A 15180-nucleotide genomic window follows, 5' to 3' on the forward strand; every position below is an offset into this window, starting at 1 on the left:
TGAGGAAGGCAGTGTAGGGAAGCCAGTGTCACTGGATTGTAGGGTATGTGGGAGAGAGTAAGTTGTAAAAAGACAACTTAGATAGAAGGGCTTTAAAAGCCAAACAGGATTTTATATTGGATCCTAGAAGTAATAGGGAACCATTGGAGTTTATTAAATTGAGGGAGAAGGGGGTAACATTATCAGATCTGTACTATAGGAAGGGCAACAAGGTGGTGCAGTAGATAGAGTGCCAGTCCTGAAGTCAGGAAGATCTGGGTTCAAATCTGGCCTCAGATACTTACTAGCTGTGTGACTCTGGCAAGTCACTTAATGTTCTCTCCCTCAGTTTCTTCATCTGTAAAATGAACCAGAGAAGGAAATGGTAAACCATTCCAGTATCTTTGCCAAGAAAACCCCAAATGGGATCACAAAGAGTCAGATATGACAGAAGCAATTAAACTTCCTATAATTAAACTTCCTATAGCAACACTATAGGAAGATCACTTTGAAAATTGAGGTGGGAATGAAGTGGGGTGGGGAGAGACTTGTGGCAGAGAGAGTGACCAGCAGCTTTTGCAGTAGTGCAGGCATGAGGTGATATGGAACCTCACCAGGTTGGTAGTAGGGTCAGAGGAGAGAAGGGGACATATTCAAGAGATGTGGGAAAGTAGAATCCTGAGGACTTGGCAACATGCTAAATATGGGGGTTATGAGAGAGAGTGAGGCACTGAGGGTGACCCCTAGGTTGGGTGTCATCTAGGTGACGCCTGCATAACAGGGGGGGATGGTGGTGCCCTTCACAGTAATGTGGAACTTGGGAATAAGAGCGTTTGGAGGGGAAAGACAATGAGGTCAGTTTTGGGCATGTGAGTCTGAGATGTCCACAGGACATCCGCAGTTGGAGATAGGAGACTGGGGGTCAGAAGATACACGTGCACACACATATATATGAATATTTGACTAAATATGTATATTTGACTAATGTACTGTTCTTGGGTAATTGATTGGATATTGGTGTTATGGAGTAACACTATGATCCTTCTGTAGTGTTACCAATGAAATATTATCATCTGGTAAGTATTGATATAGATAAGGGTTTTTGGCTATTTGGAGTAGACGTGGTTTATTAGAATGATAGTATTAGGTAAGTTTTGAAGGACAGTGTCACAGAGTTAGGGGACAATGGGACAACAGTCCCTCGAGGAAGAGGATTAGGATGGGACACTATCCATGTGCTCTATGAATGATCAGAGTCATGTGACCACCACAAGTTGCCAGAAGAAATTCAGACAGAGAACTGGACACTGGTTTGTGATGCCCCTTCCTCCATGTGAGGTGTATGTGTGTGTTTTGGGGGGGATCCTTTAATAAAATGATGACTCTGATGAGCAAAGAAGGCAGCTCAGCACAGCACTGAGGATCAAACTTGAAAAATATAATTGGGTTTTTACCTGTTCAAGAGGTTAAAGAAAGACCTTTGCCAGCTGTAACAGCCAACCCATATGTGAGTGATGAGTATGAATGTTGTAAAAAATGTTGCTTTTACTTATATCTAGATGTCCAAGAAATCTCTCTCCTCCAAGTTTGATGGCATTCTGACTTTGGGGGATGATGAGATGCCAGATACATGAGGTCAGTGGAAGACAGATCATGAATACCTTACAGAGGGGTTTGAAATGTTTTCAGTTCCCCTGAGGCATACAGTGAGACCTCACCTGAGCATGCAAAAGGAGAGAAGCCCCCTAGATCAGGCTTCACCTAAGCGTAGACACGGCCTTTTGTTCTGCATCTCAATGATGACAACTTGGGAGGAAGGCTTGGGAGCAGTCCTGCACCAAGTTGCATTTGCCATCAAAACTTTAAGTGACAGATGAGACCCAGTATTCCACCCACAATCTGGAACTTCTGACTTTGAAGGGAACTCTCCCTGAGACTTTTAAAGACTCCTCAGTCTTTTGGAACAGAGTTCCAAATATGAACTGTAACAATTCATTGATTTATATTTTGACCAGTGCCAAGTTGGATACTGTTTGCCAGGGATGGCTGGCCATGCTAGCTAACTCTGAGTTCAGCATTCACTGCTGACTAGAAAGGACTAACATGGATGCAGATACACTGTCTGGAAGTCCACAGGATGCTGTGGAGAAAGGGATACACAATCACCCAAAGCCACATTTCTTTGTTTTATTTTAAATAAGAAGTTTATTTAAACAACAAGATGTTTGACTTGAAGGAAAACTATCTAGGATCAATTTCTTTATAGTAATTTATTCCTACTGAGAGACAGAGATTGCCCTACATGTAACAGCTACGTCCAAAAAAGTTATAAAATTGTCCTTGGTTTTACAATGATAAAAGAAAAACATTGGAATTATCCAATAAAACAAGATATGCAAGGATATTTTGTGGGGTTTTTGTTTTTTGTTGTTGTTGTTGTTGTTGCTGTTGCTAAATAGTGAGAGCAGAATAACTTGCTGGAATATAAAGATAAAAGTTGATTGAGCATGCCACTAATGGAGAAAAGGGATATTTTCACAGAACCAGTTTGTTTTTTCCCCTCCCCATCTCCATTTGATGTTGATCAAAACATACCATGGGCCATTTAGTTAAAAAAAAAATACGCATTATGCTTGTGCACCTACACCAGTTACTTTATGTACAATAAAGGAATGGGGGAAGGGAGTCAAAGAAGAGAGAAAACTACTACAGTAGTTGCGATGTGGATGAACCAAATCTTGGTTTTCTAATTGTGAATGTATTGTTTTCCTTGGGAGCGCAGTTCTGGAGTCGAGTTACATGTTTTCTTTTTAGTTAGCACCTCCTGTCTGCTGCTGGAATACATGGATTGTGTCTTCACCCTTCATTTCCAGCTCTGCAGGTGTGTCTGTTTCATTGATTGGTTGCCCATCAAATCGGGATCTGATCTGCTTCATTGACAAACCCTGTCGTTCACAATAGGCTTTCATTAGTTTCCTAAGTGGTGTGTGCCTCTTAATCTTAAATTGCACCTCCAAACCATCTGGCCATTGCTTTGACTTGTCTTGACTTTTTCCTCCAGCTTTTCATTGGCCATGGCAAGCCTGGGGGTCTCCTCAGCCGCCACTTCACAAAAGAGGCACCAGGATGGTCTGCTCCAAGGGAACTGGGGGGAGAGGGGGGAGGAGAAGCAGCAGCAGCAGGAGGAAAGGAAGAAGAGGAAGATGATGGTGGTGATGGTGAGGAAGAGGAGGAGTAGGAGGAGGAGAAGGAAACTACATTTCAGGTGGATGTTAGTACAGCTGAAAGTTGGGGACTTCCCCCAGACTGAGTGCCAGCAGTATGTGAGAATCTCACCAGCCTTGCTTGCCCTAGTGGTCCATGGATGCTTGGCTGATTGATGAAGTGATACAGACTAAGAAGCAAAGCAGGGATGCTAAAGGACCCGACTGCCAGCTTCCTGAGGGCCGTCTGTCGTTGAGGATGATGGCAGACGTGGGAGCTGGTACACATGTGGTGCTAGGAAGCAGTTGGTGCTGCCCAAGACATGCAGCTCCATGGCCATAAAAGCTCCACATGATGATTTTGGACACATGGGTCAAGAAAGGACCTGGGGCTAGGAAGAATCAGATTTTTACAAGCCCTCGATGGCTGCAGATGTCATCAAGAAGTCCCAGTGAAGAACATAAGTACTGTCAAATCCTTGGGACTCGTCTGCACTGACTTCCAGTCTCTGGAAAGCAGTAGCAAGAACCTAAGAGATAGGTTGATGGTGATGGGCCCCTCAGCAGGGAGTCAGAAAGCCTCCATGGTTGCTCAGGTATTGTGAGAGAAATATTTCTTAGTGTATGGACTTACTACCGGGATCTCACTAAGCCGAGGTGGAGCTTTGGAAGTACATTGCTGAGAAGGTGGTTAGCTCTGCCGGCATCATGTAATCTGGACTACTTTTGCATTCTCTGCTGAACTCTGATGGACATGTCGGGGACACTGAGACCAGAACAAATCTCAGTGGAGCTCTTCTTGTACGTATCAACGATTTCACTAAGAATGATGCCAAGAGTTTTATATTCTCCCTGCTGCTGTTTGGCCATGATCCATGCTTACCTGTTTTCTTGTGCTTTTGGAGTCTCTGAGGACCCAGATGCTGTAGGTGTTTACGACTAGAATATCTCTCAGGTGAGAGAGAAGTTGAATGAAGCTTATGCCCTAGCCACACCTTCCTCCAGGAAGACTAGTGAAAGAAATAAACAGTAGTGAGTGTGATTGATACTTTGACAATGCGACAAAGTCCTGCTGAGAAACCCTGGTGTTCATGAGACACACTACTTAGAATGATGGAAAGCTAACCCGTACTGAGTTGTAGAGAGCCTGGGCACCTAGCCTGGTTACAGAGCAGTCTCTGAGGCTGGAAGGAATCCCGCAAAGGTGATTCATGGCCAATCTGTGAGCAATCACATGTTGTAGTAGCTGGTCTCTTGAATAGGCAGTTTGAGACAGTAAGTGGAATTTAAGCAAAAGAGATGACCTTGTGGTCATACAAAGACTGTCTGATCCAAGCAGTGGATCCAAAGCAGATGTCGAGAGTGAAGAAGACCCTGTGTGTATTCTGTGCCCAGTGACCAATTCAGATGAGGGTAGAAGATGGAATTTCACAGAAATGCTTTCTTTGCCTAGTCCTTCAACCCTAGAGACTGCTTGGGGACAGACATTTCCCTAAGAACATGGGAACACTATGTATGAGCCAGCCTGGGCCCCTTATGGGGTCAGATTTAGGTGGATGAGGGCATGGCTGTGGCAAGGATAATGATCAGCTCGTGTCGTCGACTAGCACAGGCGCAGGGGCAGAACCTGTGAAAATGGCGATGCGTAGCCGGATGATAATGTTAGTGTTTACCCATGTAATGCCTGCCCTGCCATATGTTCAAAAGATGCATGTGTTGTCCCAGTAGGCTTCTGCATGGTACATTTTTCTGGTTGGTGCCGCACTCGTTCGGTAGCTCTCTGGTAGCCTTGCTTTGTTTTGTTCTGTCGTCTAGCAGGTCTGTTGTCGTTATTGCCATTCTTACTGGCTTTTATTTTGTGGACGTTCATGTGCCACTGTGAAACGTGCCTGTGATTTAGGTCTGGCCCTCATGTCGGGCTCTCCTGTACGCATGGCTGTCTTGCTGCTGTCTATTTGCTGTGTGTGGTGCTCCCGAGTGGCTTCCTGGGGTGCTGGTTGAATGACCTTTGCTCTGGGATGTACTAATGAGTATTTGGTGCTTTGTGGTCTGAGGACAGGTGCCAGGCTTGTCACAGCTGACTTTGCAATTCTAAACCCGGGAGAGAAATTTAACAGTCCTACTGGACAGCCTTGGACTGACACCCTTGTGAGGGAGCCCAGGTCACTACAGACCTTGGGAACCATGTTTCTTTCCAGCTGAGAAAGGGGGCATTGCCAGGAGATGGGGACCAGGAGGTAGAGTTTTCAGTTAATGAGTCCTCCCTCAGAGGGAAGAGGGGATGAGGGGTGTGACAAAGGTGGCAGTGACCACTGGAACCCGTTCTCTCGCTTGGACCCCTAAGCGGTGGTGAGGCCAGTGCGGCCCTTTGACTGACTCCGGACTTCACAGAATAAATCCCCTTAACAAAAGGATTTGTTCCGTAAAACTTTGACTCAGTCGAAGTCTGCACCCAAGGACCTAGAAGGCCACACGTTCCCCACCCCTGCCCAAGGGGGACTCCTGGAGGTGAAGGCGAAAAGGCTACCTCGCCAGGCTTGAGACTGCACTATCTGGTGCTGTCACGACTACTCACCAGGTGAGGCCGAAAGAAACTGGGAGCAACCGTTCAGGAAATGCCAGTGGCTGCCAACTGCCTTCAAGATCTAATAGGAAATCTCCTTTTAGCTTTTAAAGCCCTCTGTACCCTGAAGTCTTCCAGTCTTTTTATACCTTGAAAACTTGACTTCCTTTCACATACATTGAAATCCAGTGACACCAGCCTCCCGACGGTTCTTCCAAGAAGACCCTCCATCTTGACTTTGAGCGTTTTCTCTGGCTGTCTCCTATACCTGGAATACTCCTCCTCCTCCTCTTCTTTGCCTCCCAGCTTTGCAGACTTCCAGCCTTCCACAGGGAACCCTTCCTGACCCCATGTTGATGCTAGGGCTTTCCCTCAGTTGATTCTTTCCTAGTTATCCTGTCTATATCTTGCTTGTACACAGTTGTTTGCATGTTGTCTCTCCCATTAGACTGGAAACTCCTTGAGGGCAGGAACTTGTTTTTGCCTTTCTTTGTATCCCTAGCACTATGCACAGTGCCTGGCACACAGTAGGTGCTTAATAAATGCTATTTGACAAACTGACTGAACTGGTGGTCCTTATCCATGTCCCACCCTTCTGAATTTCTCCTGAGTGCTATCGCCATTTGCTTCTAGGAATCTTGGATTCTGTTTAAGACTGTATCCAACTGACCTAATTTTGTCCATCAGTCTAGCATTTCTGAAGCAGCTTCTGTGTGCCAGGCACCTTGCTGGGTACTAGGGATGCAGATGCAAACATGAGACAGTTTCTGCCCTTCAAGTGATTCAGTTCTACCCCAGGGATACAGCATATTCTTGGAAGAGGAAATACAGGGTATTAAAAAGTCAATGCAAAATGATGGAGGGGGATGAGGAGAGGGCGGCAACTGGGACAAGCAGAAAGAGTCTTTTGAAGGAGATGCCACTTGGACTTGAGCCTTGAAGGGAACCAGGGGTTCCAAGAGGCAGAGGTGAGCAGGCTATGCAAAGGTGTCGGGGTGGGAGATGGAACAGAAGAGGTTCTTGACCTGGGGGTCCATGAACTTGTTTGTTGGTTTTAATTTGATTGCTGAATTTCCATTATCTCAATTGGTTTCTTCTGTAATCCTATTGTATTTTGTTTGTGGATTTTAAACCTTATTCTCAGGAGTCCTTGGATTTCACCAGTTCACCAGAGGCATCTGTGGCACACAAAACTGTGAAGAACCCCAGAGTTGGGGCTTAAAGTTCCCCATGAGTGGGGAACCTTGCTTAAACTTCCTGGAAAGAGGCCTGAGCCCCCCCAGGAGGAGGTTTACAAGCCAAGCAGGAGAGTTTGTCCTAAAGGCAGTAGGGAGCCAGTGAAACTTCTAAAGCTGGGGGTGGGCGGTGGTGCTGTGGTCTGACTAGGAATATCCATTTGGTAGCTGTGTGGAGGATGGAGTGAAGAGGGGAGAAACTTGGGGCAGGAAAAGCAATTAGGAGGCTCTTACAACCCCCCAGGTGAGAGGGGGAAAAGGCCTGAATGAGGATGGTTTGGGAATGAGTGCAGAGAAGGGAAAGGAGGCCAGTCATTTCAGAGTATGAAGTTTAAAGGGAACATCATTCTTGTCTCCGGTTAATTCAAAGCTGCCTGAGGTCACGGTTGTCCTCTTCCCAAGTCTCAGTGCTGCGCTCTGGAAGAGCATGGGTCCGGGATGACGGCAAGAGGGAATCTTCTCCAGTGTCACTCTGTTAATGTCGGCACGACGTGGGCGCCCGGCGGCTGGTTGGTTTGTTTGTTGTTGCCTGTGTTAGGGGCGCCCTCACTTTCTCTTTCTGCTTTGCAGTGGCTGCGTTTGATATATGCCTCCCTTGGGACTCTGTTATTTTCAGTGGTAAGTCCATTCTTCTTTGCTTTTTAAAAAAAAGGAAGCAGGTGACTTGGATTGCATTGATTACTTAAGCTTGGCCAGAGAGGCCCCTGTGAGTCACTGGGACGTTCCCATGTGGGTTGGCTGCCCGTTGGTGGCACCCAGTACAGATGGCCACCTTCAGTGAGGGGCCTGTAACAGGTGAACACGAGGGTCTTCCTAAATCCAGATGTTGATTTCCTTGTTTTCATGGAGGGGCAGAAGGAAGCATTTATTAAGCACTTACTATGTGTGGGGCAGTGCTAAGTGCTTAATGAATATTATCTCATTCTCAGCAACCCTGGGTGGTAGGTGCTATTATGTTTCTCATTTTACAGGTGAGGGAACTGAAGCGCAGAGAGGTTAAGTGACTTGCCCAGGGTCACATAGCTAGTGCCTGAGGCTAAATTTGAACTCTGGCCTTCCTGACTCCAGGCCCTGCTCTCTAACCACTGTAACACCTTAAACCAGTTGCAGTGGCAGGGACTAATTTGTGTGTTTTTAAACTAGCATAAATATATAGATAGAAATAACAAGGAATAATTCATAATTATATAGCCCCCAGAATATGTGGAAAGCACTTTACTCACAATGACCCTGTAAGTTTGGAAATACCAATATGGTCATTCCCAATTTACATATGAGGAAACTGAGGCTGGGAGAGGAGGTGACATGGTTAGAGAAGCACTTCAGAGAAATCATTTTGTCAGCTGAGCAGTGGGTAGGTTGGGGCGGGGGAGAAGCTTTGGAGTGAGATTGCAGATGGTGGGCCCAGCTCCAGCCGCTGTGTCCAGTCTAATCTCTTCCCCTCATGGGCCACTCCTCCCTCCCCCCACACTAATAGTGAAGGGGGATAAGCCTTCCAGTACCACTTAGTAGGACTGGCAAGGAGGGGCAGCAGGGCAGCATGGACCTAGGTCAGGGAGGGAGGAAATAAATCGGAGGGGCTGCCTTAGAGGTCTCCTTGCCTCCGCTAGGATGAGACTGGATCAACTCACAGGGACTGACAGGCCAGGGCTTGACCCCATTCCACCTCTCGGAGAGCCGTGATCTGGTTCATCCATCCATCTCTCCCTTCCCCCCCCCTTTCTCTCCCTCTCTCTCCCTTTCTCTCTCTTTCCTTCCTTCCTTTCCTCCCTGTCTGTCTGTCCCTCTCCCATTCCCCCCCTCTCCTTCCCTTTCCCAACCAGGGAACTGAAGCCCAGAGAGGTTAAGGAAGCTGACCAAGTTCAGCCAGTTAACTTAGTCGTTCAGAATGTGATCCATGGAGAAAGATGGCGCTTCTAGGGGAGGCCTGCAGCCGTGATCTCTGGCCTATCTTGCCAGTGACACTGTTCCCTCGTGAGGGAGACGGGACGAGAGAGGGTGGGTATGACACCCAAATCTCTCCCTCGACGCTGAGAAAATAACTCAAACCCGTGTCCACCTAATAGTAAGGAAGTCATTCACATTGTGTGAACGATTAAACAAAGCGTATCATGCTCATTTTGTAACCGCTGTGCTACGCTGACGCCACATTTAGCTTGCTAGCCACTGTGATCCCTAGATCTTTTTCGGTACACAGTAATTACTTCTTAATGAAGAGGCTGCAGTCTAGTTAGTGCTGAAGGAATACAGACTGTTCAACCCCAGGAACTCCAAGAGGAAGGTTTCCCAGAGCATCAGCTGGGTCAGTCCCCGGTGCTCCTGCTCCCCACTCCAGTCTTCCTCAAAAGACTAAATCGAGTTTACTCTTAGAGCTAAATGGGCAAACTAGTCAGAGGCAGGACGCCATGATGGAAAGAGAGCCAAACTTGATGTTAGGAGACCTGGGTTCAAATCCTGACTCTGTCACCCTGTGTGAGTCACTTAGCTTCCATGGGTCTGTTTCCTAATTGGTTGAGGGCGTGGGGGTGGACAAGAGTGGACAAGATGACCGCTCAAGCTTCCCTTGAAGCTTGATCTCCCTCCTCTGCTCCTTAAATGACCCTATTTAAAGCAAGCCGTTTGTGATAGATTTTCAGTTCTCTGTAGTCTACTTTTTGTCATACTTTGTACGGGTTCATGTTAATTGGTGCTTGTCGACATAGAATAACAGATAATAAAAGTCATTTAAAAAATAAATTTCAAATGTCCCAGCTTGCTCAGGAGTGTCCCAAATACCTTTAAAATGTCTTTCCCATCATAATTAGAAGTAGAAGACTTCTGTTGTAAATGTCTGCCGAGTTGTCCTTTTAGTGTGGAGCAAGTTTTAAAAGAAATCTCTACATTTAAAAGGCATATATCTGGTGCCACTGGTATTTTCAGCACCAACACAGCCCATGCTGACCCTTGCTAAACTCTGTATGTGTCTGTGTATTTAGTATTTTACAACATAACTATTTTTGGCAAAAAGTGTTTTATAATGATCTGTTTTGTTTGGGTTGTTTGAGGACCTCCTCTCAGGGAATACACAGCCAGAAGTTTTTCTGTGTCTGACGTTATAGGGGCTTTGTTAGAAGCATCCCATCCCAGATGTTGAGACTTCAAAGTCTGATTGAAAGCTGTGGGATTGGAGTCTGAAGCCACTACCACAGGTTGATCTTTGTGGCGGATCTCCTGTGTACTCCATGCTAAAATTCTCCCAGAAATCGGCAGGCAGGAGAAGCTTGTCATGGAGAGGACCACTCTGAAGTGTAGAGAAGCAGATCTCTTTGATGTGGGGTGCGGAAGAGTCAAAGCTAGGAAAGCTTTTACCTAAAACTGGGTCCTCCTCTCTTGCATGTGCTCTGCTTGCTTTCTAAGCCTTGTGCCATTTGATAATTGGATAAGGTTAAAGACTTCCATTTTGGTCTTGTTCGTGGGGTCATCCTGAATCTGGTTTCTGTCCAAAAGAGTTAATTTCCCCAATAAGGAAATGCTGTTGAAATTGGATGATCGTGGGAAAGTTGAGTTTTAGAGGTCTGGAATAATCCTGACCTATTAATGTTCACACTTAATCAAGATTTTCATTTTCTAGATGACTAAATAATTGCAGTTTATTACTAACGCTGACAGTCATGTATATCTATGGTCTGGCCATGACGAGTTCTAACGAGCACAGGCTCTGTGATTACCTAATAGATGGGAAAGGCCACCTTCTAACGAGGTCTTTGGGAGACTTTGAAAACAAAGTTCTCCGTGAAGAATCACAGAATCTCCAGGATGGCAAGGGCCTCTGCGGTCACACCCTGTCGCCATGACGCCGACAAGCTTCTGCTGGAAGACCTCTAATGAGGAGAGGGGGGAACTTCCTCGCCTCCCAAGGTGCTCCCTTGTGCTCCTGGAGAGCGCTAATTGTTAGGAAATCTTCCCTTCTTTTGAGTCTAAATCAAGGGCTGTCATTGCTCCTACTTTTGTCCCATGGGGCTAAAGGAACAGATCTTCCGTGACCTGCAAATACGTGAAGACAGCTCTCGTGGCTCTGATGAGTCTTCTCCAGAGTAAACATCTCCAGCTCCTTCACCCACTGCTCCTAGGCCACGGGTTCTAGTCCTCCCACCATCCTGATCAGCCTCACCAGGATGTACTCCAGCTTAGCTGTGGTCTTCCATAGCAGCCCACATGTGGTAGGCCAGGGCATTAATTTATTTGGCTGGTACATCCCACCTTTGGTTTGTGTTGACTTGGTAGGCCCCTAACGCCTCCAGATTTTCCCTGTTGTTTAAAGCCCTACCTTCTCTCTCTTGTACTCGTGAAGTTCATTCTTTTAACTCAAGTGTAGAGCTTTAACTGTATCCCTTTTAAGTTTTTCTTATTTAATTAGACCTTGGCACATAGTAAGCACTTATTGATATGGAAAACACAAATCAGTACAATGAGCAGAATGAGAACAGTAAAGGAGAGATGTAAAATCCTATAGAAAAATCTGAGGTGGAAGAAATCGCTTTCATCTGGAGTGCAAGCAAGGAAGGCTGCATGGAGGAGAGGGTACTTGAACTAGGTGGTAGAGGTGGAGAGGGAGCACATTCCAGGCAAGGGCAGTGCAGATAGTAGGACTTTCACGTCCCTTTTGGTAGGAAGGAAGGAAACAACCTACAACGTGTCAGCCATTGTGCTAAACATTTTGTATTATCTCATTTGATCCTCACAACAACCCTGTGAGGTGGGTGCTATTATTAACTCCATTTTACAGTTGAGGAAACTGAGGCAAAGCAGACTAAGTGACTTGCCCGGGGTCCCACAGCTAGTAAGTGTCTAATGATGGATTTGAACTCGGGAAGATCAGTGTCTTGCCTCCAGGCCTAGCACTCTAGGCACTATGGCGCCACCTAGCTGCCTGGGAACTGGGCTTAGGAGTCCAGAGCTCTCTTTAAATAGTTGAGCTCCTCTAGGTTTTTAAATACCTTTGTAAGCCTGTGCCAGAAACAAGGCTGCCTCGATGTTCTGTAAAATACTACTCCCAAGCAGCTGCTGTGCTTTGGACAGTGTGGAGGAGGGTTGGTTATCCTGGTGGTTTTTGTCCGGCCTGTGGTTTGCAGCTGGTGTTTGGGGGTTCAGAATGCAACGAGGTAACTGAGCTCATGGGCTTATTTCAGTTCCTTTAAATACCCCGGCCCCCTTTTTTTGGGAAGAACACGCCAGTGAGAAGTGCTGCCTTGACAAGTGGAAATGATGAAGAATCACTCTCTTCCTTTTATTTCTTGAGGATATCCTTTGACATGCAGGGTATTCTAATGAAGTATCATGAATGCTGGGCTTTGAAATGTCTCAGTATTGAAATTCATTCTAGCTCGTGTGCACTGGGTCTTTTAAGTGGTTGATTCCGTGACGTTGAATGAGCCCGTGCTGTTTCAGTGTAGAAAAATGTGGAAATAAGGAATGATCCCTGAGTTGGCATTCCTTGTTTCTGCAAGTCACTTGTTACAAATACTAATCATTCCAAGGGAAAATAGTACTTTAGAATGATAGAGGATACAAGCTATTACCACAAACTCACTTTCTGCAATTTTACCTGTTTTAAAAATAACAGCTAGCACTTTGATACCATTTTTAGGTTTGCAAAAGCACATTATGTGTTCTCATTTGATCCCCTTAGCTCTGTGAACTAGGTACTATTATTATCCCCACTTTACAGGTGAGGAAACTGAGGCTGAGAGAGGTTAAGTGTATGTGCCAGAGGCAGGATTTGAACTCATGTCTTCCTAACTTCAAGCCTAGAACTGTACCCATTGTACTATTTAATTCTTTGAAAAATGTTAATACCCCCTCCCCCAAGGAAACTGTTACAAGTATTTGGATAAAAATGTTGTAAGCATTTAAAATAAAAGACAAAAACATTTGGATGATTTTTTTTCCCTTTTCTTCAAGTACCTAGTGTTTGACATACAGTTTATGCTGAAAAGGAGCCATCAGTATGACTGGAATCCTGAGGAATATGTCTTTGCTGCCCTGAATGTCTACCTGGACATCGTCAATATTTTTGTGTTTATTCTGGAGTTAATTTCCCAAGACCAGTAACTCAGCTCAGTCCTCCATAGTGAATACAGGAACACTGCTGACGTCCCCAGGGTGTGTGCTAGTCCGCTGCGTTCCAATCATCACCTCTGGAGCTTCCTCCCTTTTCCCTCTTTTTAAAAAGTTTTAAATATTTTAGATTTTGGCAAATGAAGAAACTCAACATTGGACAGAATGTAGCAATTTTATTTTTAGTTCTCGTCAGGTAACATTCTTGGGGGAAATATTTATTCTTTAGAATTATTTTGTTAAATCATAAAGTACTCCATCTTAACTCTACACATACACTTAAAAAAAAAAGGAAAATGCTACACCTTGTTACACCATGATCTTGGTTAATAACTTTTCCAAATTTTGAGAAAAAGTTAAAAATTCTTTTAGAAGGTGATTATTTTCCAGTTTCACCATTGGTTTCTGTGGTTACTTTGTAAGATCCAGGCTCTATCTGACTTAACAGCTGTAAAGAACTTGTAAATAATAAAGTTGATTAATTCATTCTTTTTCTCTCTTTTTCACCAGACTGGGACATTTAGAGAGGATGGCTTAGAAAATGATAAAGTTTGCCCAGGGGTTTAAGAAACCAGCTCAGGTGAAATCTTTTGGTCCTTTGGCGAACATGCCAAGTGAACTGCTGAAATCTGTGTCATTCATTACTAGGGTCAGCAGGGAAATCCTTGACCAAATGCTTTCATCACTAAGCACCTTAGACAAGGCAGACCCATCCATACCTCTGATGATCAAGTGCAGTTTGTGAAATGATTTCAACAAACATTTAATAGGAGTTTTATCTTTCTAATGAATTTTAGCTAGTCTTCAGATCTTTTAAAACGGGGTTAGACAGAATACACATGAGGTTAAAATAGTTTTGCTCTGGTTTTCATCCTTTTGAAAAGTTTTGGCTGGGGGCAGCTAGGTGGCACAGTGGATAGAGCTCTGGCCTTGGAGTCAGGAGGAGTTCAAATCTGGCCTCAGACACTTGACACTTACTAGCTGTGTGACCCCGAGCAAATCACTTAACCCCAACTGCCTCACCAAAAAGCAAGAAAAAAAAAAGTTTTGGCTACTGGACCAACTTGTTTTTTTTTTAGGCCAGCCTTGCTTACTTGCTTGGTAAAGGACGAACTCTCCATTAGGACCAAATATTTATTGAATACCCCATGCCATATAACTTTTTCTGAATACCACGGTACTTCTCTCTTCTCTCACGTGGCAACTCCCGGCTGTTTGGGAGGATTTTTTTTTTTAACCCCATCTGTTCCAGTCTACTTAGACATTTGCTGGTAGTGACTGAGGTGTTGGACTTGACCTCTGAGAGCGCATCTACCTCTTAAGAGCATAGGGTAAAACAGAAAGCATTATTCCCAAACCAAAATAAACTAGTGAAACACTAAAATATAGCCGGATTATATTCCTGAATATGATGTTGGATTTCTGTGTCGAAGAGTTCCTCATTAAGAGAAAATGCAGGATAAATAAAATTTGGAATAAAGAATGAAAACACCTTAATTATTTTGCTCTCCTTTGAAGCCCAGGAAACGTGGCCTAATAGAAGCATGCTGGACTTAAGAGTCAAGGAAGACAGGTTTGAATCCTGCTTTCTGCCCTTCCTAACTGGGTGGCCATGGGCAAGACGTCCTCTCTGAACCTCAATTTCCTTATCTGTAAAATGGGGGTGATGCTTGTTGTTAGGGTGAATGTCTCACGGTCTCATGAGAACTCTGTTGAGGGAACTTTCCCATGGGAGTTCTAGCTTCTATCAGTAGAAGCTGAGGGTCACAACATAGTTGCGTGGCAAAAATAAGGAAGTCTCCCAGGACCTCTCCTTTGCTGACCTGCAGCTCCCACGGTTGGTTCGGCTCTCCTCTCACTGGGAGATGAGTCCTGACACGAGCTCCAGCAGACCTGATGATTGGCTATCACAGGGGGATCACGCTTTGAACATGCATCACTAGGGCCATAAAAGACAGCTAACTGCACTCAATAAACGGAGCTTCCGCCACCTTGCTGTCTCCTGCCTCATCCATGCGTCTCGGGGTTACAGAGCATTGAGCTGGTCTCATGCTCATCACAGCAGCGGCCGCGTCACTTGTGGTACCCATCATAGGAGGCTGCT

General features: G+C 45.2%; 1 protein-coding gene across 1 annotated transcript in view; it reads left to right on the forward strand.

Moving 5' to 3' along the window:
• Positions 1–13114, forward strand: part of LOC114032496 (protein lifeguard 2-like) — a 51111-nt gene extending 37997 nt beyond the window's left edge. Inside the window, exons 9-10 of the mRNA XM_027847807.1 lie at positions 7551–7598; positions 12921–13114. Coding sequence (XP_027703608.1) covers positions 7551–7598; positions 12921–13070 — 198 coding nt within the window. The 3' untranslated portion in view covers positions 13071–13114. The remainder of the gene's footprint in view (positions 1–7550; positions 7599–12920) is intronic.
• Positions 13115–15180: the final 2066 nt, after the last annotated feature.

The sequence above is a fragment of the Vombatus ursinus genome, unplaced genomic scaffold (assembly GCF_900497805.2).
Source record: "Vombatus ursinus unplaced genomic scaffold, bare-nosed wombat genome assembly UNPS02005459.1, whole genome shotgun sequence".
NCBI lineage: Eukaryota > Metazoa > Chordata > Mammalia > Diprotodontia > Vombatidae > Vombatus > Vombatus ursinus.